Source organism: Centropristis striata, chromosome 6, assembly GCF_030273125.1.
Source record: "Centropristis striata isolate RG_2023a ecotype Rhode Island chromosome 6, C.striata_1.0, whole genome shotgun sequence".
Taxonomy (NCBI): domain Eukaryota; kingdom Metazoa; phylum Chordata; class Actinopteri; order Perciformes; family Serranidae; genus Centropristis; species Centropristis striata.
The window spans coordinates 28,181,291-28,209,012 of NC_081522.1; the positions used below are offsets into that span (position 1 = coordinate 28,181,291).

General features: G+C 39.0%; 1 protein-coding gene across 2 annotated transcripts in view; it reads right to left on the reverse strand.

The window, feature by feature from the left end:
- Positions 1-27,722, reverse strand: part of mical2b (microtubule associated monooxygenase, calponin and LIM domain containing 2b) — an 87,120-nt gene that overhangs the window by 25,631 nt on the left and 33,767 nt on the right. The window contains exons 4-24 of one of the 2 annotated variants that reach the window (XM_059335011.1): positions 26,964-27,080; positions 25,738-25,839; positions 24,308-24,463; positions 24,060-24,160; positions 19,817-20,074; positions 19,604-19,719; positions 19,347-19,473; positions 18,669-18,759; positions 15,775-15,922; positions 13,835-14,034; positions 10,798-10,892; positions 10,310-10,378; positions 9,981-10,109; positions 8,297-8,485; positions 7,855-8,103; positions 7,629-7,754; positions 6,023-6,529; positions 4,303-4,404; positions 4,024-4,116; positions 1,991-2,177; positions 32-105 (exon numbers count right to left, since the gene is read on the reverse strand). In XM_059335011.1, coding sequence (XP_059190994.1) covers positions 32-105; positions 1,991-2,177; positions 4,024-4,116; positions 4,303-4,404; positions 6,023-6,529; positions 7,629-7,754; positions 7,855-8,103; positions 8,297-8,485; positions 9,981-10,109; positions 10,310-10,378; positions 10,798-10,892; positions 13,835-14,034; positions 15,775-15,922; positions 18,669-18,759; positions 19,347-19,473; positions 19,604-19,719; positions 19,817-20,074; positions 24,060-24,160; positions 24,308-24,463; positions 25,738-25,839; positions 26,964-27,080 — 3,236 coding nt within the window. Of the gene's footprint in view, positions 1-31; positions 106-1,990; positions 2,178-4,023; positions 4,117-4,302; positions 4,405-6,022; positions 6,530-7,628; positions 7,755-7,854; positions 8,104-8,296; positions 8,486-9,980; positions 10,110-10,309; positions 10,379-10,797; positions 10,893-13,834; positions 14,035-15,774; positions 15,923-18,668; positions 18,760-19,346; positions 19,474-19,603; positions 19,720-19,816; positions 20,075-22,348; positions 22,454-24,059; positions 24,161-24,307; positions 24,464-25,737; positions 25,840-26,963; positions 27,081-27,722 lie in introns of those variants that run through there. The other variant, XM_059335010.1, reaches the window with a different exon arrangement.

The window sequence follows — 27,722 nt, forward strand, 5'->3', positions numbered from 1 at the left end:
TTTTTGTATGTCACTCCTGCAGTGTTCTTACCATTCTCCTTCTGAACCTCCCCATGTGAGTGCTGGACTGGCGCTGGGCATAATGCATCTTGCAGTAGAACTTTGCTGTAAAGGAAAAAAAACACAAGATTCACAAATCCACACAGCTTAAGCACAATCAAATATCTACTCAAAACGACACATTGACACAAAACAATTTTTCCAGCACGGCTAAAACAAAGCTAAGGACAATAAGTCAAGTCTTTAGTGTTTTACTAGATACATCCTTTCAGAAGATGTAGTGGGCTCAATATAGAGAAGATAAAATGAAAAGAGATTAAATGAAAATGGCCTCTATTAGGGTTTTTCGAACGGGAGCCGGAGTACGGCCAGGGCTCGTATGGTTTGCAGTTAGTTCAACTTAGTTCAACGAACCAGCTCTGTATTGTTTGCTTTTCCACAGGCTCTAGAGCCACGTCATTACGTCACTGTTAATGTCTGTATTATGTCTCCGCCCTCTCAGCCAATATAATAAGAACGGCAGACTACATGTCTCTACAACACATCTGTGCTGCTCATCTTGATCTTGGACGCCAAATACATTCTTATTAACACTGAACGTAAGATGTTAATGTCGGACTTTTTTGTGAGCTAACGCTAGCGGGCTATCGGGACATTGCAGTTAAACAGGTCAAATAAATGAATGATACATGTTTTAGTTGCTCTCTCTTAATGGCACCGAGCTGGTCTTGGTCTTGGAGCCTGCTCTTAGGCTGTGGAAAACCAAAGAACCGTTCGCAATTGATCACTTGCCTCCGGTGAAAAAACCCTATATGGGTAGCCACACTTCTCCTCTTTACAGACAGGCCTGCTTTTTGATGATAACATACAGTTTATATATTTGGGCAAAACAATTTGTCATGCATTACTTTCACTGTCTATATTTTAATATTTCTACATACTGGGGTCCAGAACAGTTTTTTAATTGGATTAATTTGGATATCACTGAAAGCTGAGACTCTTGTGGATTTAAGAACCAACTTTTATTCATGTCTGCTGATATTTCCAAATATTTCATTGCAGTGAGGGCATTTCTTGAGTCTCAACCTCACTGTATAAAATGAGCTGCTGTGACCTCTGGGACAATCACAGCATGGTAAAACTTTACAACTACAAATTAGAGACATAGAGCATTCTGAGGATGGGTTACTTTCATAGGTATATCGACAATTAGGGGGGTACTTAGCAGTTTAGAGAACAGAATGCTTGTTATACAATGGACGGAAATACAGAAATCTCAAAAATGTCTCATGTTTTTTAAACCAGAGCATGGTGTGTTCCAAAATCTTGGTGTATTGATGAGATTTTTTAACCTGAACATCTTGACACACAGTGCTGAGCTGCATCTCAACTTCATCTTCAGGTTCACAGCTTTTAGATGATGTAACCACTTCTATGTGGCATTTATTTTTGACCTGCTATCTCACCCTAAAACTCTACACTTTACAAACATTAAACTACATTTACAGAACACAAAGTTCCCACCTGTATGTTTTAAAGGCATTCCCAGGTGAAACTTACTGGAGTATTTCCATTTTATGTAACTTTATACTTCTGCTCCACTACATTTTGAGGCAAATATTGTACTTTTTACTTAATTGCATTTAGCTGCCAGCTTTAGTTACTTTTCAGGTTGAGATTTAACATGAAAAACATGATCAAGTGATTAGACCTTTTTATTTTATTTTATTAAACCTCATAACAGTATATTAAGTGTTTAAAATGAGCCCTACCATGAGAAAATTAAAACGCTGCTTACATCTGCATAACATATTCTACTTTTGATGCTTTAAGTACATTCTGATGCTGATACTTTAGTACTTTTACTTCAGTAAGTTTTGAATGCAGGACTTTCACTTGTAGTGTAGTAATTTGACAATGTAGTATTAGTACTTTTACTTAAGCGACCTAAATACTTTTTCCACCACTTGTTACAGCGAGTAAAACTTACCCTCCTGCGAGTCGAAGATGTGTCCTCCCAGACGAAGGGTGCTGTTACAGACGTCACAGCGGAAACATTCGCGGTGGAAGAAGTAACCCTCAGCGCTCAGCCTCTCCATCACGTACACACGCTTGGTGCAGAAGTGGCAGATGTCACTGCCACCTAGCCCCGGAGGTAAGTCCTTACGAGGCACACACTGAGAGGAAGAAGACCAAGATGGAGTTACAAAGTTGCTACATGCACAATTTTTTTCACGGTTGTTGATTATTTGAGATATCTGCAAAAAAGTTCACACAAAAAGTTAGTCATACGGTCTAGCGGTGAGATGGTTGTTAAAAGCAGTGCAACCATCAAATCTACGAAGAATGTCAATCATTTGAAAGATTCAATTTCTCAACAGTTTTTCTATGAATAGGTACAATGTGAGTCACAATTTGATCTTTTTTTCTAGCAAGGGAACATTTTACAGCACGTGTCAAAACCATTAATGTCCCAGTAAGTCATGGTGTTCTGTGGGCATCCCTGTGAGAACGTTTTTTATTATACCAGGAAATTAAAACAGTAAATGATCCCTGCCAATATAGGGTTTGCTGGAGGCCCAGGTCATGTCTTAAAGCAGTATTTCAACATTCTTGGAAAATGCAGTTATTTGCTTTATGGTGAGAGTTAGATGCAAAGACCACTAGCACCTTTGACTATTTCTTTAAGACACAAGTCTGAATCTCCTAAAATCTGAATATAGAATTAGCAAGTAACACATTTCAAGTCAACTTTCAAATGAAATGTAGAAAATCATGCCAAGTGAGACAATATAGAACCAATTTGGAATGTGAAAAACCTAAATTTATATTATATTATTTATATTAATTTATTTAACGTAACTGTAGCTTTTGGCTAACATTCAATCAAAATTTCACATTAACTACTAAAATAAATGATCATGTTATGTTTCCAATTAATTAAGTGGTGTAAAACGTGTAAAAAGTAGAGTCTAACTTCTTCTCTTTCAGACTGTATATCGTTTTAACTGTGTATTTTAGCCTCAGGGTTTACGCGAGTCGACAACAGGACGCTACTGCTGGTGAATTAGACATGTGCCAACTGTATTCCACATCAGACACTTGGATCTCCTCGCTGTAAAACAACAGGGGCTGCTGATTTTTGGAGGGAATTGGATGTTTCTGGGTAACCCAAATAAATATCACCATTATCAACCATCATTATGAACACACCTGGACCATACTTCTGTCCTTCACAATAAAATATAGTACAGTAAAAATAAAGATGTACTTTTAAGAACGTTGCCCAAGTGTCGTCCAAGCGTTCTTACTGCTTTCTCTCATCGGAATTAATTTCATATTGTAATTAGACATGTAAATCTACCGGTATATGTACATAATTTTAATTTCACATGTAGATTGTTAAATATGTGTATATCAGCTATACCCACACTGGTTCTTTATGGACCATGAAGCAGAATTGTGACTTGAGTTTAAAATCATAGGACCACTACCATCAGCATTGTTGTGTGAGCATCAACCTGATCATCATCACGTCTCTTCTAGCCCTCTACATTGTAGCCAACAAGCCAAGCAGTAGTTAAACAAAACCTAAAGGTAGCAATCACTGCATGCAGATGTGTAGAAATATGTAAATAAAATAGGGCAATAAGCAAACCCAGCCAGTCCTCTGCAGCTTCATCTAATTTTTCTGTGGTGTGAAAACATCTCACACTATTGCAAACACACTCGCTACTTTGTTGCTTTGTCCTCGTGAAGGCAAAGCAGAACCTGTTTACCCTTTGATCCTTAGGAGCGATCCGGGACCAGGGAACTAGAGGCTGAAAAGGCAGATTATCTGTTGTCAAAGCTGGGAGCAGCATGGTATTTTTTATTTTTGAATACCTTCCTTTGCTGATGTTCACACCTAAGTTTTCAAAACTGAATGTTACAAATCAATAAGAAAAATGCTTGAATATGTTATCTCTGCTGCACATGAACTCTGGGTTAGATTAGTCTCTGCAACATCCACATGCATCTTACCGGCATGGCATTGGGCCTGTGGTCTGTCTCATACATGATGGCCAATATCTGAGCTTTAGCATTGATGGATGAGGATACCTTTCCCACTGTACGCTAACATTAACGCCAGGGAAACACAGGTGCAGGGAGATGGAGAGGGAAGAAGAAGGAAAAAAGAAGGAATTGGAATCCACAGAGAGGAGTTAGAAGGAAGACAGGTGAAAATGCAGAAAATCAATGATCTCCTTTGAATTTATGGAGGTGCATTTAGACTGAGCTATCGACTAGTACCTCCTTTACTTCCTTGGTGTAAGCAGCTGCTCCAGTTGGACAACTCTCAGAGCGAACAATTGACTTTTGAGTTATTCTTCTAGGGTTCTCAAGAGCACCACTCCCATTGCACTAAATGAACACCAGAATTATGATCAGTTTCATGTGTCATATGAAAACAAGCAAGCCATGTTTCTATTCAACTGTCAAGAGTATTTGGAACTTTTGAAATGTCACAAAAAAGTGAATTAGTTGCATTACCATCAACTGGTTTGGAAAAATCTAGGCTACAGCTTTATGACTAATTAGTGCTTTAGATGATCCATGGCTATAATACACCAGTAAACAATTGGGAACCAAAAAAACCTATTCTAAAAAAAGGGTAAAAATGGAGAGAGGTCTTCAAGAATTTAGTTTAATTGGTGACATTTTAATTGTATTTCATGTCAGCAAATATTAGCCATGTTTCAGGCTGCCCAGAGTCAAAGAAAAAATTGTAAAATATCCAGGAAGACATCCTTTTTACCTATTCGGTAAAAAAGAAAAGAAAAAGTAGGCACGAGGATGTACTGTTGGAATAAACTATGTTTTGTCTCATTGGGGGTAAAAAAAAAATTGAAAGCACACCTTTTCAGTAAAGTCATTTCAATTTCCCTTTCAAAAGGGAAAACCACATTTAGCAGGCTTAATGAAATTATTGCACAACTGAGAAATTTGTTTTTTTTCTAGTTACATAAAGCTTTTTGAATGTGAAACTTCAAAATGTGGATCAAAATAAGAGGAGAGAAACACAGCTACTGAGGAGAATGTTAAGGAATCCTTGAGATCTTCCTATACCTATATGAATGCATTGTTTGTAATCTATCTCGACCCTTTCCAAAGGCTGGCTACATACCAGCATGTGAATTCATAATTTATGGCCAAAAATGTGTTCTGTGAGGTCACAGTGACTTGAACTTTAAAAGGAAGAAATTTCCGCCTTGCATTCACATGAATGGGATTGATGGATAAACAAACCCAAAACATAATGTGAGTTGCCATGCCGGCATGGAGGCATAAAAAGATACACTGCTTAAAAAAAATTAAGGGATTTAACTTAATCGTCACAGGAAACCAAGTCAGCTAAACTTCAGGAATATCAATCTGTCCATTTAGGAATAACTAGCGATTGTGAATCAATTTCACCTGCTTTTGGTGAGAATAAAAGTGGCAATAGGAGCATGCTCAGCTCAGGGGGAGGACATACACACTACTGAGTCACATTATGAGTGTCTGTGATAAAATTCAAGCAGGTTGGATCAACCTGTGATGTCAATTTTTTACTTTGATTTTGTTGTGATTTTGAATCCAGCCCTCAGTGGGTTAATGATTTTGTTTTTTTCTATTGACCGTTGTTAAGTCATTTTGATCTCAACAAGTTATACAATGTACATCAGTAAAAATTCTCACCCTAAATAATTTGTTCATCAAGATCTGATGTGTGATTAAAGTGTTCCCTTGATTTTTTTGAGCAGTCTATATACTTTATAATGATTTGCTGTAGGCAATAAGGTCTAAGTTACTTGAAGTAGAATGCTATCATTTGAAAATGTCTTTCCTGCGTTTTTTTTATAAGGTTTATACTGTATTCATTTGAAATGTCTTGTAAGCCCATATGTTTAATACCAAAAACATAATCAGAACCATCTTAAAATCTTAAGTTGTTCTTTGGACTAACAGGCCATTGATGTGCATAAGGAAACCCTTTTACCTTCATGTGATCATTTTCAGCTAATTTCTTATCATCTAATGTCTTCCGGGCAGATCTGTGGACCGTCTTCTGGTCACTTTCCAGATTATTCTGAGAACTCTCCTGTATTCTTTCATTGCTTTCGTTATGCAGTTCAGAAACAGGACGGGGAGATGAACTGCCGTGTCCGGAGAGGAGACGGGAGGTCTCCTGGCTCTCATCACAGCCAACAGAAGAAAGGGGAGCAGATGTTTTGATGCTGCATGTGGAGGAATCAAGGACAAGAGAAGAAATGTGCTTGTTTTTGTCACAGTCAGTGTAAGACGAGGGAGTGGAGGACTCTCTGTGTATCTTGTCCTTGTGTCCGACATTACACAGGGAAACAGAGGAGAAACCAGCCTGGGCAGCGGGCTCAGGGACAGGATGGACTACAGGGTGGACAGTGGAGCTCTTACAAACAGAGGCAGAAGGAGAAGGAGGAGGCGGAGTTGAGGACAGGTTAGGAGGTGAAGAGGTAGATAGTTCCACCTACAGAGGAAGAGTCAGACACAAATTAGAGTTGAACAGAAGGAAGAAATTGGAGAGAAAATAACTTGATCACATCAAATCTTTGTGAGCTTGGTTCAGTCAGTTTAGTTCAAATCAGTTCGATTTTGTTTTGATGTTCAGTGTGTGAAAGCAGAAAGACTCCAAAATTGACAGAAACAAAGTTAAATGGAAAAAATGTCTCTCAATCAGCTTCTTAACATGCCACAGGAGTACATAAACACACAGGTTTCTATTAAAGTTAGAAAAGATTTAGATTTTTCATTGATTGAGTGTTAAACTCTAAATAATTAATACTTAAAGATGTTACCAAAGAGCACCTCGGCCCTTGACCTTGAACTGGCAACCCTGTGCTAACAAGGGTCTGTCTGCGTTTGGTCAATGTGATTTCGCAATTTTGCGGGCAATGTGGTCCAAGAATAGTTAATAGTAGTCTATGATGCGAATATTGTAGATACTAGTACTTACTAGTATGCTTTTGTACCAGTAATACAAACAAGTAATATTATGCTTAATGATAAAATAAACCCCTCATCTGTCACTTGTACTGCTCATGGAACCCTGTGGAACAATATTGCTTTTGCACCACTCGGTGCTTGGACACTAATAATTATCTTTGAAAAGCAATGAGTGAGGTGAAAGCACTGTCCTTATGAGGGCAATGACAATATATTTGAATACAGGCACGCGCTGCTGATGTAGAAGATGTAGAAGATGTAGAAGCGGACGAGCAGCCTCTAACAGCTCCACCACCAAACAAAGTCAGATAATCATCTTAAATAAAAGGTGATGATCCACACACACATAGACAATTTGCTGCTTTGCACATATGGTGCATTGAAAGTTTTAGGAAAACATGTTGTATGTCTATTGTCTGAGATTGCTTTTTGCACTGTATGTTCTGTCATGACAGAAAGTTTTCTGTTTCTGATAACTCACCCACTCAGGGACATACAGACCCATGGGTCTGTATGTCCCTGGCTGACTGACCTCCGGCAGTCAGCCAAAAATGTTAGAACACGCAGTAGCCTCAACAATAACATTAGTCAATCGTGTAAAAGAGGCAGGTGCAATACACAACCTGTGATTCAGAAAGAGGGGAAAGAGGAGCAGGAGGAGGTTTGTTGGACCCAGGAAACATGGAGGACAGGAGGACTGCTCTCTCTTTGATACTCTTCCCAGAAAACGACGGTCTCTGGGCTTTACTCTGTTCACACAGCAGGTGGTGAAAATCGGATGAGAACAAAAATGAGTTGTAATCAAATTTTTGAATGAAGAATACTGTATAGAAGTGGCTTGAAATTCACCTGCTGCACTGACTCCTCAAAGGAATGGTCAATATCTGAAGCAGAGAAACGACTGGTGCTTTCTGGGTAGTAACGCTCAGTAACCCTAGGGCTGAGCGAGCGGGGAGGACTTAGTGGACTCTTTGAACGAGAGGGTGAAGGAGAGCGACTATAGCCGCTCTGAGGGTGAGAGGATTCAGGGGAATAGAGGAAAGTGGTTTCCTGGGCTACAGCACTGGGATTCTCCAGAAGACGGAGGTAGATGGAGGGCTGGAAACAGGAAGAAGAGACGATGAGCAAGAGGAAACAGCAGAGTATAGGTTTATAGTTGTTGTACAAATGGTACATAATTATCATTTATTCACGTGAAACTTGCAGCTCATTTAAAATGTGGAATGAAAAGGTCCAGCTTGATGAATAAGAGGGAAACAAACCCCTCAGAAGTGTTCAGAGGGAGCCATACCTGCCACTTGGGGCGAGAGGGAGGCCGAGGAGGAGGAGGGGGAAGATTCTTTGGCTTTGCAAAACGTGGGTTTTCCAGGTCCTCATCCTCCTCTTCCTCACCCTCGTCCTCCTCCTCTGAGAGAGGATGTGGGGTGGTGGACGGAGACAGAGGAGGAGAAAAGGAGGCATCAGATGGTTCTTTATCAGACTGATGTGAGGTGAAGAGGAAAGGAAAAAAGACAGGGAAGGAAAGGAAAGGAAAGGAAATTCAAGGAGAGGAAAGGTTGGAAATATATGGTACATATTTGAACAAGTATTGAACAAAGTTGGTAACCAAATAGTAGCCAATGAAGAGACAGTGACTTAACCAGTGGGCATCTATTAACAAAAGTTACTCTGATGTCTATAGAGGAAAAAATGTCTGATTAAAAAAACTGCAATAAAACTACACTCACCAGCCACTTTATTAAGTGAAGTGTGTACCTAATAAATTGGCGGTGTGGTCTTCTGCTTCAAGGTTGGACGTGTTGTGTGTTCAGAGATGGTCTTCTGCAGACCTTGGTTTTAACGAGTGATTGTTTGAGTTCCTGTTGAACCAGACTGGTCATTCTCCTCTGACCTCTGTTATCAACAAGACATCAAGGCTCACTGGATATTTTCTCTTTTTTGGACTCTTCTCTGTAAACCCCAGAGATTGTTTCCAGTAGACCAGCAGTTTGTGAAATACTCAAACCAACAACCATGCAATGTTCAAAGTCACTTAAATCCCCTTTATTCCCCATTCTGATGCTCACTTTGAACTTCAGCAGCTCGTCTTCACCAAGTCTACATGCCTAAAAGCATTGAGATGCTGCCCTGTTAAACGTGTGCCTAATAAAGTGGCCGGTGAGTGTATATATCAAAATTATTTTCCACTTTTATTGAGTTAAACATTGTAACTAGCTTCAGTCCTGATCATAACTACTGAACATCCATCCACTTTCAGAATGGTAACCTTCTAAATGTTTGTTTGCATAATGCTTCTGATTTAAAATAAAACAAAAAAACAACAAAAACAAACTTGAATTATTGATTTTGTGCAGTGATTCTAAAATTTAAAAAAACTTGTTACCTTACTATTGCAACAAGACATCATCAGTAAAACTAACCTGTCTCACGACGGTCTAAACCCAGCTCACATTCCCTATTAGTGGGTGAACAATCCAACGCTTGGTGAATTCTGCTTCACAATGATAGGAAGAGCCGACATCGAAGGATCAAAAAGCGACGTCGCTATGAACGCTTGGCCGCCACAAACCAGTTATCCCTGTGGTAACTTTTCTGACACCTCCTGCTTAAAACCCAAAAAGTCAGTGAGGCCCCGCTTTCACGGTCTGTATTCATACTGAAAATCAAGATCAAGCGAGCTTTGCCCTTCAGAATATCCCCTCCTAAAACTGCTATAAAAATACTATATACTGACTTTTTTATTCACTATGTTAGTTTTTAACTAACATCAGTCTTGAACAAACATAATAATGTATGAAGTGTATTTTATGGTGCCGTGAGAGTGAGTCTTCACTACTCTGAACTGGCTGAATCAAGTAAGACCAATAACAGCGTTTCATGTGAAAAAGAAATCCACGTGGGTCTGAAACTTAAAAGGGTGTCATAAAAAAAAAAAACAATTCCTTCAGAAATGGTCAATACAGTCCGTCTCTCACCTTGCTACGTATCTTTGCAGTGGAGGAGTTCTCCTCAAACTTGGCCAGCAGCTGAGTTGCCATGGAGCGGACCTTGTTCTCCCGTAGCTCCCCATCCTCACCAGCAGGGGGCGCACTGTGACAAGACAACTGATGCCATGCCAGAGTCACAGAGGGGGAATATAGAAGTGAGAAAAGAGTAGCAGGGAGTAGAATTAATTGAACTATATCACACAAAGCAAAGTGTTATTGATGTTGTTTTGGAAGAAATTATTAAAACTAATAATGCAGGTACAAACTATGGTCCATTATTATTCCTTGTACAACTGTAACTACTGTGTTGAACGTACCTCTGAGAGGTAGTGGTTGCCCTTTCGCCGTCTCTTATTAACAGAATCGTCTTCCGGCTTATTGTCATCCTGTGACAGTAAAAAGAAAACAACAATAATGATTCATTCACAAAGATGTTGAAACACAAGTTTCCATCTCAAACATCCTTTGTGTTCAAATAAACAAAGAAGCATTTCGATGTGATTAGTGTAAGAGATGAAACTGCATCCTAATCATACAATATACCTCTGAGCAGACATCAGAAGTCACTCTAATCATTGTGCAGACTGTCGGCGAGTGTTTGTGATTAGATAACATGTTTTATGACATACAATGCTTTGATTTCTTTGTCAGCTTATCTAATCAAGATTTCATTGACAGGAAATAATGCACTATTGATGAATGAAAAGGCCTTGACAATAGTGGGGAGTGATGAACTCTTTAATCCTCAACAAAAGCATCAACAGAGCAGAGAAGAATTGAAAAATGTGACAGCGCTTGCCATTACCCTGGGTATCCTCTTCTTGGGCTGAGGCAGGTTCAGCACTTTGTGGTTGGTTTTTGCTGGATATCCTTCGTTATTCTCATCTGGTTCTCTTGAACCTGGAACACAAACAAAGTCAGATTCAGTTTAAATTAAGCATTCCCAGCAGGGAGCATCTTCCTCACCAGCATAATCCAAATATAACCAACATAATCCAAATATGAGGTACACCTCACAGTCCAGGATGCTTCCTTAATAGGACAGGTCGTTCTGAGTCAGGACTCCTTCCAATCATTGGTATAGCACACAAACAGGCTTGTGAGTGTGCAGGTGTGTGTCATTGGACAGGTCTGACGTTCAATTCAGCTCCACAATTTCAAGACCAGTGCACAACATGCAGTGGTGGAAAAAGTATTCAGATCCCTTACTTCAGCAAAAGTAATAATACCACACTGTGAAATGACTCCACTACAAGTAAAAGTCCTGCATTAAAAACTTACTGAAGTAGTATCAAAAGTAAAAACTGTCATTATGCAGAATGGACCCAATGAATCCAAATATATTACTGGATTATTATTGATGCATTTATGTAAGCAGCATTTTAATTTTTTAAAGGTAGGATTCATTTTATCTTCTTAATATATTGTTATGAGGTTTAATTTCAACAAATGTCTAATCACTTTAAATTGATCATGTTCTTCATGTTAAATCTCAACCTGAAAAGTAACTAAAGCGGTCAGCTAAATGTAGTGGAGTAAAAAGCACAATATTTGCCACAAAATGTAGTGGAGCAGAAGTATAAAGTTACATAAAATGTAAATACATAGGGTAAATAAGTGTAACAAGAGTAAATGTACTAAGTTACTTTGCAGCACTGACAACATGGATGTGGTTTTGGCATCAGTAGGCTTTTCAACATTCTTGTTAAAATGTAGGAAGAAATAGAAAGGGAACATTGGCGTCAGTCTGCTCATATTTGGGTGAATGCGTTATTATGTTCACAGGAAAGCGTTAACGTTGAATCTCCACACAAAGCAGATTAAGCCAGGATGTTGGCTCCTGGCTGAATTAGGCCACTAAGCAGCGGTGCATAAGTTACCATGGAGATGTGTTCTGTAATTTCGTTCGCCATTTTTTGAAACTCCCTGCAGACCATTGTGTACAAAGCATTATGGGTGCACAATGTGAGCACAGGATACACACATGCATCATCATCATAATCATAATCTGTAGCCAAGTGGCCGTAGGTGCACTATGATGTTTTTCACCAGCTCTTTCTATTTCGATTAATCTTCTGCAGTTCTCGATGCATTATACTGTGTCATATTTCAATTCCATACTACGATGCAATAGAGGACGCGGTCGTTGTTTACCCGGGCCACGATGGGGTTGACAGTTTAGTCGCCGACAACTCGACAAGCTTTGCAAGGCGAGGACACTTAGTTCCTTGAGGTGTTAATCTACTGCATCATTGGAAATTCACTGAAAGAAAGACTCTGTCCTCGATAGAATTCTGAAGATCCTTGACATCGGAACAGTCCTTTGGCAGATGTCAATGATGTAGTATCTTTCCAATTCAGCCGTTTGAGGTCCTTCCTTTTGAAAAGCACCTCTGTTCACTCAGGATGATGTTGGCCATATTATCAAACTTGAGAATCCAAAACAGTAGTCCACAAACCAATTGGTGACATCACCATGGCTACATCTTCTCCTTTTATACAGGCTATGTTGTCTGGACAATGTACTTCAATCTATTTTATCTCACATGAAAATACCAAACACTTAGAACTTGTTCATTAGCATCTATTTGAAATTAAAGCTCCAGCTACCGTTTACAACCATCAAGGACATAAAGCATGGGGGCTGAAAACACGTTGCCAACACTGTACGTATGTCAAACTGATCGCCAAAGCATTGATCATAGATCCTGACAAACATCTGCAACTTATTTAAGATGCACAAAGACACAGTAGCAGTATGAGCTCTATTCTTAACCAGGTTCTGTGAAGATTATCCACAACTTCATTAAAATCTAGGGCTCTGAAAAGAATCCAGATGCTAATAGCTAATGATGCTAATGGTGCTGAAAGACCTTTGTTTTCTTTTGGGGTCATTGAACATTTCCTTACTTTTTCTTTGTTGTGCGGACTTTACACTCAAGCTCCTAAAATATCTGCCAAGTACATTCCCAACAAATGGAATGGGCTGTGAATATGGTTCACTGAAGGCAAAATATTTTCCCAGCCTGTCAGGGGTGTGGATCGCTCCGTGGTGACAGCAGCGTGGGTGACACAGACGTTCGCAGGACATTAACATTAAAGCACTAGAGGTGCAATGTGGCTGAAGCTGCAGCTTACAGTGGCGGTGTGAGCAGCTGAGGGGCCTCCAGAGTTACGCACAGTGACTGGATATGACTTACACAGACATAGGATACATACCAGTCATGTCTCTGTGAGGGACTAACTCGCGCACTGAAAAAAAATAATCCCAGAGCCTCAGTTATTTCATATACAACTGAGACTATACTTTGAAACACAATAAAAACGTGTTATGTTATGAATGTATCTATGTTAGGGAATAAGGAAATGGAGATCCTGTTTTGACAGCTCTTTTTGGTTGGGTATATTATTACACATTTTCTTGGTGGTTAGGATGAAACTCTGTCCAAGTGTGCACTGTAGCTAACCCAGGCGCTTCCCCATTCTCATGTTCTGTATAACTCCATTTTTCATATGCTGGAGTGAATTTGTAGACAAGTCATTTCCTTTAGTCCAACTAGGACTGGGAAGTCAGAGAGGCATTGAGACTCTGTTTGTTGTTGGTCATTTTGGAAGCTAGTTATAGTGGCTTTGAGTTTTTTGCCAATGTCACTTCTAGGAGAAAACCCCCCTCCATAATAACATCCATTAACTTTAGACTTAGACAATTTAATTGACATAAGCATTTAACTCCTGATTTTATCCCATATTTTTCACATTATTACACTCAGTGAGTATATGATTGATCAGTAATTGATGACCCTTTTTTAATTCTCTGTGACTGAAACAAGAAGTAGCCTGACCGTTGTTGTTTCCTGGGGAGTTCCTGAAGGCCTCGTAGAACTTGGAGAGGTAGAGGACCATCAGCAGCTTGTCTGGTTCGGCCTCCGCAGCCATCTCCTTCCCAGTTGTCACTGGCTGGATGCCAAACTCTCGCTCGGCCAAGTCAAATGCCAACTGGTTGTTTCCTGCCACGTCCTCCTCATTCAGAGAATCATAGTCGCTGAGGAAGAAGAAAAGTGAGGGGAGGTTAGTGTATAGTGTTTCTTGGAACACCCTCCACATTCTCAGCACTGGCAGAAAAATAAGATAGTGGGATGTGGGAACGAGACAAGGTCGAAAACTGATACTGCTTTATCTGTTTTTATGATCTAGTAAGCATTTTTGGCAGGATGCAACTTGTGTTGTAGTGGAATGTGGATAAATCAGAAAACAGTATGCAACAGTATATTTGCTAGTGCCTTAGCTTGCTAACCATAGTTGCTAACCAGTGGTGGAAAAAGTATTCAGATCCCTTACTTCAGTAAAAATACTAATATCACACTGCCAAATTACTCCACTATGAAAAATGTACTTAAAGTATCAAAAGTAAAAGTACTCGTTATGCAGAATGGACCCACTCAGATTGTTTTATATATTCTAAATATATTATTAGATTATTATTATTATTGATGCATTTATGTTATGTTTATCTTCATTTTGTAAAGGTCTGACTAATTTCAACTACTTACATTTAATTATTTCAAAAAGGTCAAGTCTCTTTAAATTGATCCGGTTTTTATGTTAAATCTCAACCTGAAAAGTAACTAAAGCTGGCAGCTAAATGTAGTGAAGTAGAAGTATACATCAAATGGAAATACACAAGTTAAGTACGTCAAAATTGTACTTAAGTACAGTACTTGAGTAAATGTACTTAGTTACTTTCCACCACTGTTACTAACACATAGCTTACATTAGCTTGTTTATGCTCTTTGGTAGACATAGGGTGCTAAATAGTCATTTGACATACTTAAAACTAATGTTACTAGCTAGCTACAGGCTATTTTTTGTGTTTCAGCCCTTGGTTGTTTTTTCTCCAGTGAAAATTAGCATCACGATTAATATCATAACATGAATTATAACCAAGCTAGCCTGCTAGGGCTGACCTTTCTATTCAAGCTGCAGAGATATTTAACATCCTTTAAGCCCTTTACATACTCCACAAGAACTGAGAAATATGTTCTTGTTCTTGAGGTGTCAAGAACAAGAAAACAAGTTATTTCTGGCCAGGACATTTCATACTTCAAGTTTCTGACCAAATTCAAATTTCTGACCGATCAAACAATAATTCTTGGACACCACACAAAAACAGAGTTCTGCCCAGATGATGTGTCAAGAACAGAGAAATTTGTTCTCTCTCCCAGGGCTACAAAAACAAAATGAACAAATTTCTTTGTTCTTACGGAGTATATATTAGCCTTTAAGATGGCTCAGAGCTAATACATGACACGAGATCACAGGACAGGTTGGCCTCATACCAACTCTGAACTGGGAAAGACTGGTTTCTGACACTATGCACCTTACCAGTGGAACAATGCAAGACAGCTCCAAGTTAGAGACACTCATTCCTCTGAGAGGCATTAAAACTGTACTACTGCTATTGTTTGAATCCAGCATGTGTGTGTGATGGTTGAAATAATTCATTTTTCTTGTTGTGCTCTATGTATAATTTGTTCTCAGGTACCTCTTGCAAAAGAGATCTGGATCTCAATTAGATTTCCTTCACCAACTAACTCATATTTCTGAGCTGAAAGCTGACTCAGTTCAAACATTTGGGGTTGACATTTTGTCCCGCTCCTTCATTTCATTAAGCTGCTCAGTTCAAAGAGAGCCAGTCTGGACAGGTGACAGAAAACCTGAATAACCATCAGCGTTTCCACGTGTTTCCTGAACACACTGTGTGTGCTTTTGTGTGTGTTCTTACATAAGCTCGGGCCTCTGGCAGTGTATGAGGGCACAGAGGGCCAGGCCGCTCCTCCAGGAAGATGTGAGGTTGGTGATGTCGACCCCTCTGTAGTCCTGAGTCTGTTTCTGACACCAGGTCAGCAGGCGGCCAGGACGCACCTCGGACCCTGCATGGGAAAATGGAGTCAACAGCAGCGTCAGGACGGGTCTGTCAAGCTGATGTACGTACAGCATCGATTCCATTAAAACAAACTCATTAACACCAGTGACTTGTGGGTTTCGCTGGTACCTTGTGACTTGAAACGCTTGATTCACCTCCCAAGCCTAAAGCAGAGTAACCTTGGCACCAAATTCAGACATTCAGGTCAGGGCACAAACCGGCCTACTTAAAAGATCTACAGCACTCACTTTAACATGCTTTAAAATGCACAATTCACTCTACAGATCGACTCTTAAGTTCAATCATGAAGACGCAAAGGAATGGATATTTTCTTCAAGGTAAATTTAACTTTACAATATTTTATGCCGTAGTTTACACAGTATTTGGTGTTATACTTAGGGGTGTGCCTACATTTATGAATAGATATGATGTGGTCAAATGATCTGAAACAGCTGATGCATTATGTTGTGATTTAAGTCAACAGTACCACACACTGCAGCCTCCAAAGTTGAATCAACCACCCTCAGTTACAACTTTAAAAAGCCAATTTTGATGAAAGTTCTAACTTTCATGATTGTGGGATTAAGCCTCATGTAATAGAAGGCATATGTTTGAATTGATTGATCTTCATTCATATCTCACCAAGAGGGCATGACCATGTTTAAGGTGTTTCCAGTGTTAAAGATCTGATAAACCCACCAGCTACTATCTGGAGCAGCAGTAGCAGCTGAGGAGCCAGATATTTTTTTTCAGAATGGAGACCAAAACAGAGCTAAAAGGAGAATGAATATTGGGCTTTCATTCTTCGGGTAGCCAAATAAATGGTAATATTAATTTGAATGTTTAAAAAACTGCTGTTTGCAAAACAATTTTGCCCAACAAGATCTCCAACCTAAACAATGGAATAGATCGTTTATCAATACCACCCATAACGACCCATATGAGTGTTTTGCGGCTAAAGGTATCGCGGATCGTTCACAAAATAGCACAGACATCATTATACATACAGGTATGATTCACGGTTCTAAAAAAGGCTGCAGTTTCTGTGAATTTAGGCTACAAAACCACTGAGCTAGGTTTAGGGCAAAAAACTTCCTGGTAAGGCGTTATAAAAGACGAATAAAGGTACGTAAATGCCAGAAGTGAAGTAGTTACGAGGGTAACGTGAGCCACGGAAGTTAAGTAAAAAGAGTAATTTACGTTAAAAAGAACGTAAAAAGTAATTTACTTTTGTTTGCACATGGGACACGAGCCCCGTTCGCCTGGGTGAAAGTCTGCCATTTGTTCGAGCTTGTTCTGCTGCCCAAAAGTGGCCTAAAAATATTTTAACGCTGCCTTAAGTTGTGACTTAAACATTGACTTGAAGCCTCCATCAAGGAAAGACAACAGTATCAGTTCCACAATGTTTAGTATAACCATGCTGGTGCAGAGTAGAGCAGGTCAGTGCACGTCTGTGAGAGGCATCATGTTTGACCCTCATGTGGGTGTAATGTTAGTCAGCTGTATTGTCTGTGACGAGGTGTGTCAGCCTGTGACTGAGATAAGGCTCAAGTTTCCCCTCAGTAAAGGCTTGGCAGACATTTGCTATGATGTCAGCCTTTTTTTCTCGTAAAAACATTTTCAGGAGTTCCCTCTGGTTTGGTAAAATGCAACATGTTTAGACAGCCAGTTCATGTAGCGTGACAGCTTGAGAGCTTTAACAAAGCTGAGTCAGTGACAACTATTTTATAAACAGTAGCAGAGCGTCTTATTTTCACTTACAAAGGTATCATCAAAAGCTTTCATGCAGTTTTAATGGGGCTGTGGAGGCATCTAATCTCAGTGGTTCCTCATAGGGTGATCAGATTACCATTCCAGCATTACAGGGAGCTTTGAAGGTACAATACTGTCTCATTGAGTAGTTGGCAGCCATCCTCAGTGTGACTATTGGTCTAAAGATATTTGATGTTATCACAGCAGCATGAACACACATCATGCTATCCATGTAATCAATTTACACATGCTCAGCCCTATCTTAAATCATAATCAACCTAAAATTAGAGATGCACAAATTGATTGGCCCTTGGCCAGAACTAACCAGACCATAGCTGGTATACGCATCTGTTGCAAAGATCTCTTTGTGTAAAGTAAAACATGTTACATAAAGTTGGATAAGCTGCAAATTGGTTTCAGTTCGATTATATTTGCACAAAAAATGCTGTGTCCAGAACATACGATAGGTATTGATCTTTTCATCTTACTCTGGCTAAGAAAGTGTATTTCACAAAATATTAAACTACTCCTTTAAAATATATCTGCTGTAAACTCTTCTGTTGCTTAATAACTGCCTTACTTAGTCCAGTGTGTAAGATTGAAGCCTCGTTTATACTCTCTTTACGGACAAAAATAGATATGTCAATTTCAAACAATTTAACTGTCACTGCCCAAGTTGGCGTGGATGTTAAGCAACGTACACACTAATATAATATTAACTAATCCCCAATATTTCATGGTAAGAATTTGATTCATTCACTCAAATACATTTGGAAGTCTAGAAATGGCAACTTCCTCAATTTTCCATGAAATAAAAGTTAGAACATTGTTTGTTTATGCAGTCAATTATAGAAAATTGGAGTAAAAAAACGGGTTGGGTCAATTGCAATTGGAGCCTCTGAGATTTACATTCACAGTCATACTTTATTGTCCTCCATGATAGAACTATGTTTGTGGTTGTGGTTTGGGGGAAAATAGATTAAATTAATTTTGCATCTCACCTCTTCTGGACAAGTTCGCTGATCTATGTGTGGGTCCTCCTCTCTCCAGGGGACACGAGTCCTGTTTGCCATCAATGAACAGGTGACGCACCTGAAGAAGAAGAAAAAGAAGAAACAGAGGAGAAAAAAAAGACAAGAGAACAAAGGAAATATTAGATTCAGATCGTACATTAAGAGGGAAAAAAATGAGAAAATTAGGAGAGAAAAAAAAATAATTAAAAAAAGGAAATGAAAAACACAAGGAGAAAAAAAATTATCACTCAGGAGGAAGAACAGAAGAACAGTTAAATAAACAAATAAAGTTTATTCTTATATCTTGTTTTTCTTGAAAATGCTGCGGCGGAGCCAGGTTCAAATCCGGCCTGAGCTCCCTTTGCCGCATGTCTTCCCCTCTATCACCCCCTTTCACTCTGTCACTATAAATAAAGCAACAAAAATGCCAAAAAAAAAAATCTTAAAAAAAAAAAAAAAAAAATGATTTTGGTTATTTTCAAGAAAACCATGGAAAATGGCTAGATATCAGCTCTTAAATTAAACTCTTATGAGCTTTTTCTGTTGTTATCATTATATTTGTCCAAACAAATTAACCTTTAGTTGTACCAGGCATTAAAATGAACAGGAAAATGAAGAAAACAATGGTCTAATAATTTTTTCCATGACTGTAAGGGTTTGACTGACCTGGTGTGGGCGTACACAGCTGGAGTTGAGGTTTGGGTAGCGTGTGGAAGGGTCAATGGTGTACTGTTCAAAGTTTTTACTGATGTTCTCTGTGGTGGTCTGAGGCAGCAGCCGGTAGAGACTCTCCCTGAGGAACCAAAGTGGCTGATTCAAGATACTGCAGCTTCAAAGATCTCACAACTATTACGAAATCTAGAACAGAACGTTTCTATCTCTCTCATCTGAAGTGAAAGGAAGTGGAACTTAAAGCCACACACCTCTCAGCCAGTATCTCCAGAGGACTCCTGCCCAGTGCCCAGCCCCTCACCATCCAAGCACTGTCGAAAGCCGCCAGAAATCCCCGAGCACATCCCGTACCCATGGGCCAGAAAGGCTGTAAACAGAGAACATGATGTCAGAGAGAACACACACTAGCTGAGCCTCAGTCATGGTGGAGGTCAGATTATCAAACAGTCACCGCTACTTCATACCTCGAGCAGACTGTCTCCAACCAGGAAGACGAGTAGCTGATGTCCGTGTTTCTCCCTGATCAAGGCTGCATTCTCTGATGCGTACATGCTGGTGAAGTCAAACATGGCTACATCCGGCTGCCCGTAGTGGTTGATGGCATAGTCCAGAGACGGCAGCTGGTAGTTTGTGCCGAAGTCGGCTGCTTCACGGGCGTATGAGAGCAACGCTTCCTGGTTGACGTTGTCTAGACTCAGCAGTCGTTCTGTTTCTAAGTAGTCCTGTATTAAAAAGGGAAGGAAGGTTGAAGGCAGAGATTATTTAAATAAACTGGATCATTTAACTGAAGTTATCAATATTTTTATATGAATGATGGATCAAATGCTCAATCAACAGTAACAAAAGGCGTTGATGACATCAAGTACTTGTATGGGATGATGGGGATCATAACTGTTGCTGCACAATGATGATCCCTGCTGCTAAAATTTTACAGGATTCAGTGTTTACTCTAAGATTTTTTTCAGCAGCGGGGTAAAGGGTTATTTGTCCTCTGGATGGTGGGTGCAAGTAAATATAAATCAGCAGTTTAGAAAGTATTAAAAAATATGACACTGAACAGCAAAACAAGTTTTAGAAACAGTGTTTCCCACAGGATTTTCACAGACTATGATGGCGGGACCCGAACAAAGTAGGGGGATCCGGGGGCATGCTCCCCTGAAGAGAATTTTTGCCCTAAAAGACTAAATTTGGTGCCTCTCGCACATTCTAATGCCACTATCTTAATAACTGCATATTTTAATGAATTATTGTAAAGGAGAATAAGGGTTCTTCTGTTTTATTCATGCATCATATTTTGACAGTTCTTATAAATTCTTGTGGACTCTGCTTACACATACATGTGCTCTTATTTTGAAAGCTTCATGTGTTTGCTTTTATGAGAAAGCAGGTCTAACACGTTCTTACCGTAACGCTTTTAGAGTTAAAAAACAAAAACAATCAAACTACCTATTGTAAGGTAGCGGCCGGCATAATTTAGGAGCGGTGGGCCGCCACTATTAAATTATTTTTGCGGAAGCCCTGAGATCATTAATGTCCTCTGCTTTCATGTTTCATCAAGCGCGGGGCTTAGCTTTTACACACATGGTGGAGGTGAAACAGGTGAAAGGAAGACAACTTGATCAGTAAGGGTTACTAAAAGCCTTTGTAGTGAACAAAAGTGAAGATGCTGACATGTCCACACACAAGGGACAGACCGTGAAGAGGAGATTACGTTGCTCGTAGCCAAAAAATGTACAACAAGGGTCCAGTCATTTTTAGACATTTGTAGAAATGTTACATATTCTATCTTTAAAGGGCAGTCAAACAGCAGACAGACAAAGTCAGCATCTATCTTGTGAACATTGTGTAATATTTAGCTGCTTACCTCACCGAAGATAAAACAGAAAGTGAACCTCCTTGTTATAATCTATTCTATAAAAGTATCTCATGATGAATTTCAGCCCCACTTTCTGGAATTTGAGCTCACCAATTGGTTTTCTCTCATTTCAAGGAACTTCATGTCATGTCAAATATCATTAATTCGCTCGATTCTCAGGCATTTTGGCAATCAGCCGAACGTCATTTAATGGTCAAGCTTGTACTTCCAAATCACCAAATCACAAGGGTCCAGTTTGCTACTGCAACTGATCCTTATGTCAGCTCCCACGCATAATTGATGCCATCTTCCTTGGACTCACTCGGGAAATAACTGCCACGCAGCTGAGGGACTGAGATATCACTCTGCACTAATGGGCAATGTAAGATGAGACCAGAGACCACTGAGGGCTCAATAGGCAGAGTTTCAGCACCTGTGTGTGTGCATGTGCGTGTGAGAGAGGGTATATTTGAGTTCCTCCCAGCATGTGTGTGTTTGTGTGTGTGTGTGTGTGTGTGTGTGTGTGTGCTTTTAGAAGACTGTTCACAAGTTCAACAGAGCCAGGCACTCTTTGCCTTAGCTGGCTCGACAAAGTCTAAACCCGATCAGAGACACTCAACATGCCTTGCTTACCCACTAATCTCCCTTCTCAGTACACCCTTCCAGCTCTGGGTGGGAGGGTTAACAACACACTGCACCCTGATGCCATAATCATATCCCAATTTATACTGTCTAATCTCTGCAAGAGGACAGCAACCTCTGACTCATAATGTCTCTGTGTGTGGGGGGTGTTTGTGAGTGTGTCAGGAGGTCGGAATGAGAGAGACAGTAAGCGTCTAATTAGAGCCCTATTTCATTATCATACCCTATGGAGGCTCATCACTCACTGCCAAAGCCAGCTTCTGCCTGCCCTGGTGAACACAAACACACTCCTGTCTACAAGTGTGTTTCAGTCTGTCAACACAAACTGTGACAAAAAAATTCTGTGCAGTGGCTCTCTTGAGTGTGTTTATTACGCCACTAAGCCCCAATGTTTTTTTCTAGGTAATTCCTTCTCCTCTGGTTTTATATTCTACTTTTTTATTTTTAATATATTTTTCATTACATTTTCCAACATATACACATACAACAAACAACACCACGGCCACAAAAAAAACAAATATCCAACTACTTATTATGCAATATAGACAATACAATGAAAATGCTCTGTTCCATTACAATTGACAATGATGTATCAAATACATATCTGGAAAGAAAGAAGAGTAATAAAAAAGAAAATTACAATACTCTCAATTTGTCTCAAGATGGTTTTTTTAAAAGGAAAATAAAAAAGGTTATAATAATTATAAGTAAATTAATGTCCTGCCTTATAACCCAAAAACATCAGTTAGCCAGTTTTCCTCATTGCCACCTGTAATTCCTTTTAATACAATAATTGTGAGCCTTTTCCCGGCATATTTAAGGAAGGGTGCCAAAAAATATATCAATCTTACATTTACATCTGTGTGTTGGTAGTAAGTCAAATATCACTTTGTGCCAACCCCCTAATTGTTTGTTGGTGCATTTTCTACAATTTAAACTTAAAGATTAATGTGCCTTTTTCCCTAAACCTACACAGAGTTTGCAAAAGTGAGTTTATTCAACGACACATCGGTTCCATAGTCTATACCAGTGTTTCCAAAATCTTCTACTGTAGTACCACTTGTCCTGCATGTTTTAGATCTCTCCCTGCTCCAACACAGCTGATTCTAATTGACAGCTTGTAATCAAGCAGTTTCAGGAGTTGATGACGTGCCGATTATTTGAATCAGCTGTGCTGGACCAGGGAGAGATCGAAAACGTGCAGGACAAGTGGTACACCAGGAGAGGTTTGAAAAACACTGCTCGAATCTCGTATTAATATATTAGAGGTGTGAATCAGGAGAGGTCCCACGATACGATTTTATCCCGATACTTGAGTAACAATACGATATGATTGCCATTTTAAGCATTTTGTGATATGGTTAGTATTGTGATACAATATATTGTGATTTAACTGTTTAACTGCATTTTGTGTCCACAAAATTAAATTCAATCAAGAATTGTTTTGTCAAATAAGAGAAAATTCTCAGTCTATTCATCTCACTTCAGTCTTTTTATTTCTCCACAATGAGAGTCAAACCCACAGACTGACCAACAAAGTATTCAGTCAAACTGAACTGAACTGATATCAAACATGTATGGACGACAACAACTGCAGCATTTTCCACAACTTTAAGCTTCACTGCTCTGAATTTTTTTTCCAATGAAACATAAGAAAAAACGTTGCTTTCCAGCCCTTATTTCGACTTCCCCGACACATGCCTATAGATCTTCCAGTTTTATATGATACCAGTATCTCCAGTTTATTCCTTAAAGTGAGCCCACTACGACCGCCAGAACGGCAAAAATAGTGGGCCGTCGGAACGCTAAGTATCAATATTTGCAGCCGTGAATAGATATAATATTGCCACACAAAGTATTGCGATACTATGCTGTATCAACTTTTTCCCCCACCTCTAAAATATATATGTAAATAGTTACGTTATAATGTAATTGATATGTAAATTAGTATGTGATGTCATCTTACGATTTATGGTTTCAATTCTGCATTCAACAGCATTCTGCTACATCGCTTTTTTTAAACTGTCCATTCTGAGTCAAACATTGTTGCTGCTAATCAAGTGCAATGTTGAAAATGCAAAAATGAGACTTAAACAAGTAATGACACATTGACTAAAATTGCACTAACTAATATACACGACTAACACTATATCAAAGTCCAGTTTTCAACATCAGTATTTCTGTTTTTACATATGCATGTGAAAACTTACATTTATGATGACTCCTTTGTCCAGCAGACTCTGCTTCTTTGCAGTCATGACAAAGTAGTGCGTGTTGTCTTTGTAGTAAACTATGTTCTCCAAGTCAATCCCTGAAACAGGAGAACATTTACTGAACAAAATGTACTAAACATTTTTGGGAGGAGCAAACAGAAAGCCTTCCAGAGTATAGGCTACAACACAAGCAGAGAAAATTAATAATTAAAGTGTTACAAGGGCCACTTTTTCTCCTAATTCACCTGTGTCCTCCTTGAGTTCCAGAAAGAACTTCTGGTTGAAGATGAACGCCACGCCACTGATCTCCTCCACTTTGGCCTCTGCTGTGGTGTTCCTGTTGACAAAGTTGGCCGTGATGGCGATGGCCAACTTCCCTCGAAACTCTTTGCGAGCAAAACCTGCCAAGAGGGGAAGAATGAACCTTGTAATGAACCATGAGGAAGGAAACCTCTGGCGAAAAATATTTCATTAAGGGCTGATTTTTCAATGTGCAACATTTAAGCTATGGACAGAATTTTAGTTTAAAACACCTGATAAATTAACCAACATTACTAACAGAATGTGAAATGTAACATCAATGCAGAGATATCTACTCAAATTAGCATGCTAACCAGCTAGCTATATAGCTTATAAGATAGCTGTGTTATTTTGAGTTTCAACAGTGTTAATGCCACCTGGCACTACTGTTAAGTGATGAGCCAAGAAGTTTGGAAAGTTCACTATACATTATTCAGTGCATGCATGGAGTTGCTTGCGAAAATAGTAAGCTGTTGGACTGTAAGAGCCTGATTACATGAAATGACCACAACCTCTCAAAACCAAATTCAAAACAATGGAAATTGCAAAAATAATGCCAATGTAAAGTCAGTGTGGATCCTTTTTGGTGCTGGTTTAATCTCACTCAGTAACGTTTGATAATAACCAAAATAATTTTCAAGAAAACCATGGAAAATAACTAGATATCAGCTCTTAAATTAAACTGTTGTTATCATTTGTTTATTATTTGTCCAAACATATGTCCCTTTAGTTTTACCAGGTATTAAAATGAACAATTATCTGAAGAAAACAAGGGTGATCTAATATTTTTTTTCCATGACTATATATATATATATATATATATATATATATATATATATATATATATATATATATATATATATATATATATATATAGCTACAGTAGGTTTACACATAAGGGAGTTTCCCAGCATTCATGGAGACACAGCTGCTTATGGAGTGAACGTTCTCTCTGTAAGTAACTTTGTAATCAGTAATCAGTAACTTTGTGTCAGCAAACATCTGCACAACACATATACCACACTCACACAGACAAACACACACACACAGACAAACATAAATCACACATATCATGAAGCACTCCCCAACAGAAAGTTCATAAACAGTTCACACACTCTTTCACACTGTTGAAACCATACAACTATTCATCTTCCAGTTAACACTATATCAACAGGAAATGTTTTACAGTGACTACAAGCAGCATTGTGACAACTCCCTTTTTCAGTAAAAATAACAAATAATGCTTTGACTGCAGCGTAAACTATAAATGTGGTCCAGGAACAAGCCTTTTTAGGATTTTGAACATTATTGACCACCCCAGTTAACCCCCAGCACTACTACTGATTGTGAGTTATTTTTTTCCCTTCTTTCTCACCATCTAACGTGTTTTTGCGTCCATCAGCTCCAATCACAGCATCAAAATCAAAGTCAGAGACAGGATGGCTGGAGGGCCTGACTTCTGCTCGCCACCCAGGACCTGTAGAAGAACGAAACAAACTAACTGAGTCCACTTAAATGTTTCTATTATACCATAACATGCATTTATGTAATCTAAAGAGAGTGTAAGTGAATATGTAAAGGAGAGGCAGATGACAGAGGTACAAAGGATTGGTGCCAGGTAGGAGGAAAAAAATAATGAGGAGGCTTATTTTCTCCATTATGGTGTTCGAGAAAAAAGTCGAAATGACGAGAATCAACTTTTTGTGTTCGGTATAGTTGGAAAGACAGTGAAAGATTTGTTGTTCCCGTGTCAAAAGTCACCAGAGGAACATTTTTTCTATCCGAACAGTTGGGTAGACTGAAAGCTACAATCTGAATTTCATCATAAAATGAGCAATAACTACAATATTTAAGGGTTTAATGGGTTTCTTGATAATAACCAAAATAAAAAATAAATTAAAAAAAGCCATGAAAATGGGTAGATATCAGCTCTTAAATTAAACTCTTATGAGCTATTTTTGTTGTTATCATTATATTTGTCCAAACAAAACCAAACCTTTAGTTGTACCATGCATTAAAATGAACAAGAAATTGAAGAAAACAAGGGTGGTCTAATATTTTTTTTCCATGACGTATTTAGGAAAATCTGGTTGTAGCTTGCAGTCTACTTTACCAAACTCAAAAAGTTTACTTTATTCTCAACATTTCAATGTTATTCTTTTTATTTAAACTCTTTTTTAAGTGCATAATGATTTTTTTCCCTCCTTTTTTCTCCTACCTAATCCTATCTATAAAGAGGGCTGTGCATGTCAAGTAGATGCTGTCTTGAGGACAGTAATAACACATGATAAGGACTTTATATAATACAATTCTCTGTTAAAGTGTTAAAGAGTCAGCATGTGCCATATTTAGGACACTTGGCATTCAAAAAGGCAACTCAAAGCAGAACTATCAATAGACTTATTTTCCACACTGTTTGCTATTAACGCTGCCACTGCAAACGTGTCCTCTCTAGGACTCTTTCTGATCACTTTAACATATGTATTTTGTGAGCAGGGAGTGTTCCATATATAGCTGAGATATGCAGGAGAGTCACTGTGTGTCACTGCCACTCATGACCCTTTAACGCATGGATAAGAGCACACACACACGCAGACTTACTGTCGTCAGTCTGCTCTGCCGGGGGCTCTACAAGCTTGACAAACTCCACGTTGACGTGAATTTCCACACCCAGAATCAGACTCACTTTCAGCAGCATCAGCTGGAGCTGGCGAATACCTGGAGTGGACACACACACAAATATACACATGCGGATACTGTGGTCTTAAATGTTACATAAAGGCTTAAAGGCTGCATCTGCCACCTGGTAATCCCTCCAGTCCTACTAACACACTGCCCCATATGCTACAGGTGCCTTCTGTCCACCTGTAATCCCATCACAACGCTAGAATTAGAGCAAGGTGTATCTTAAAATACAGGACATGGCTGGCTAAAACTACAACCCTGTTTCCAAAAAAGGAACGCTGTTTATAATATAAATAAAACAATCAAAACCAAATTTAACATCATTAAAATCATCATTTAATAATTTGAACAAAAAATATACTGTCTCTGTGAGGATGCTGTCTCCCTTATGCTGCCCCTGTGGTATATAAAACATGATGAAGTGCTTTCCAGCCTGTCCTTTCAATGGACAAAATGTGAATGTGATTTTATGAAGTTTATTTCCTATCTTTATTCAAGAGCAGGGTTGTCAGTTTAGGATTACTTGATTGTGTGTTTAGATTGTTTTACTGCCCTCTCTTAAACCTCTTCTCTTGCACTAGAAATGTCTTTACTCAGATTTTCTGTCCTCGAGCTCCCTGAATTGAAGCGAACACGCCCGCAAGAGGGCAGCTCCGCTGTGATTGGTCAGAACCA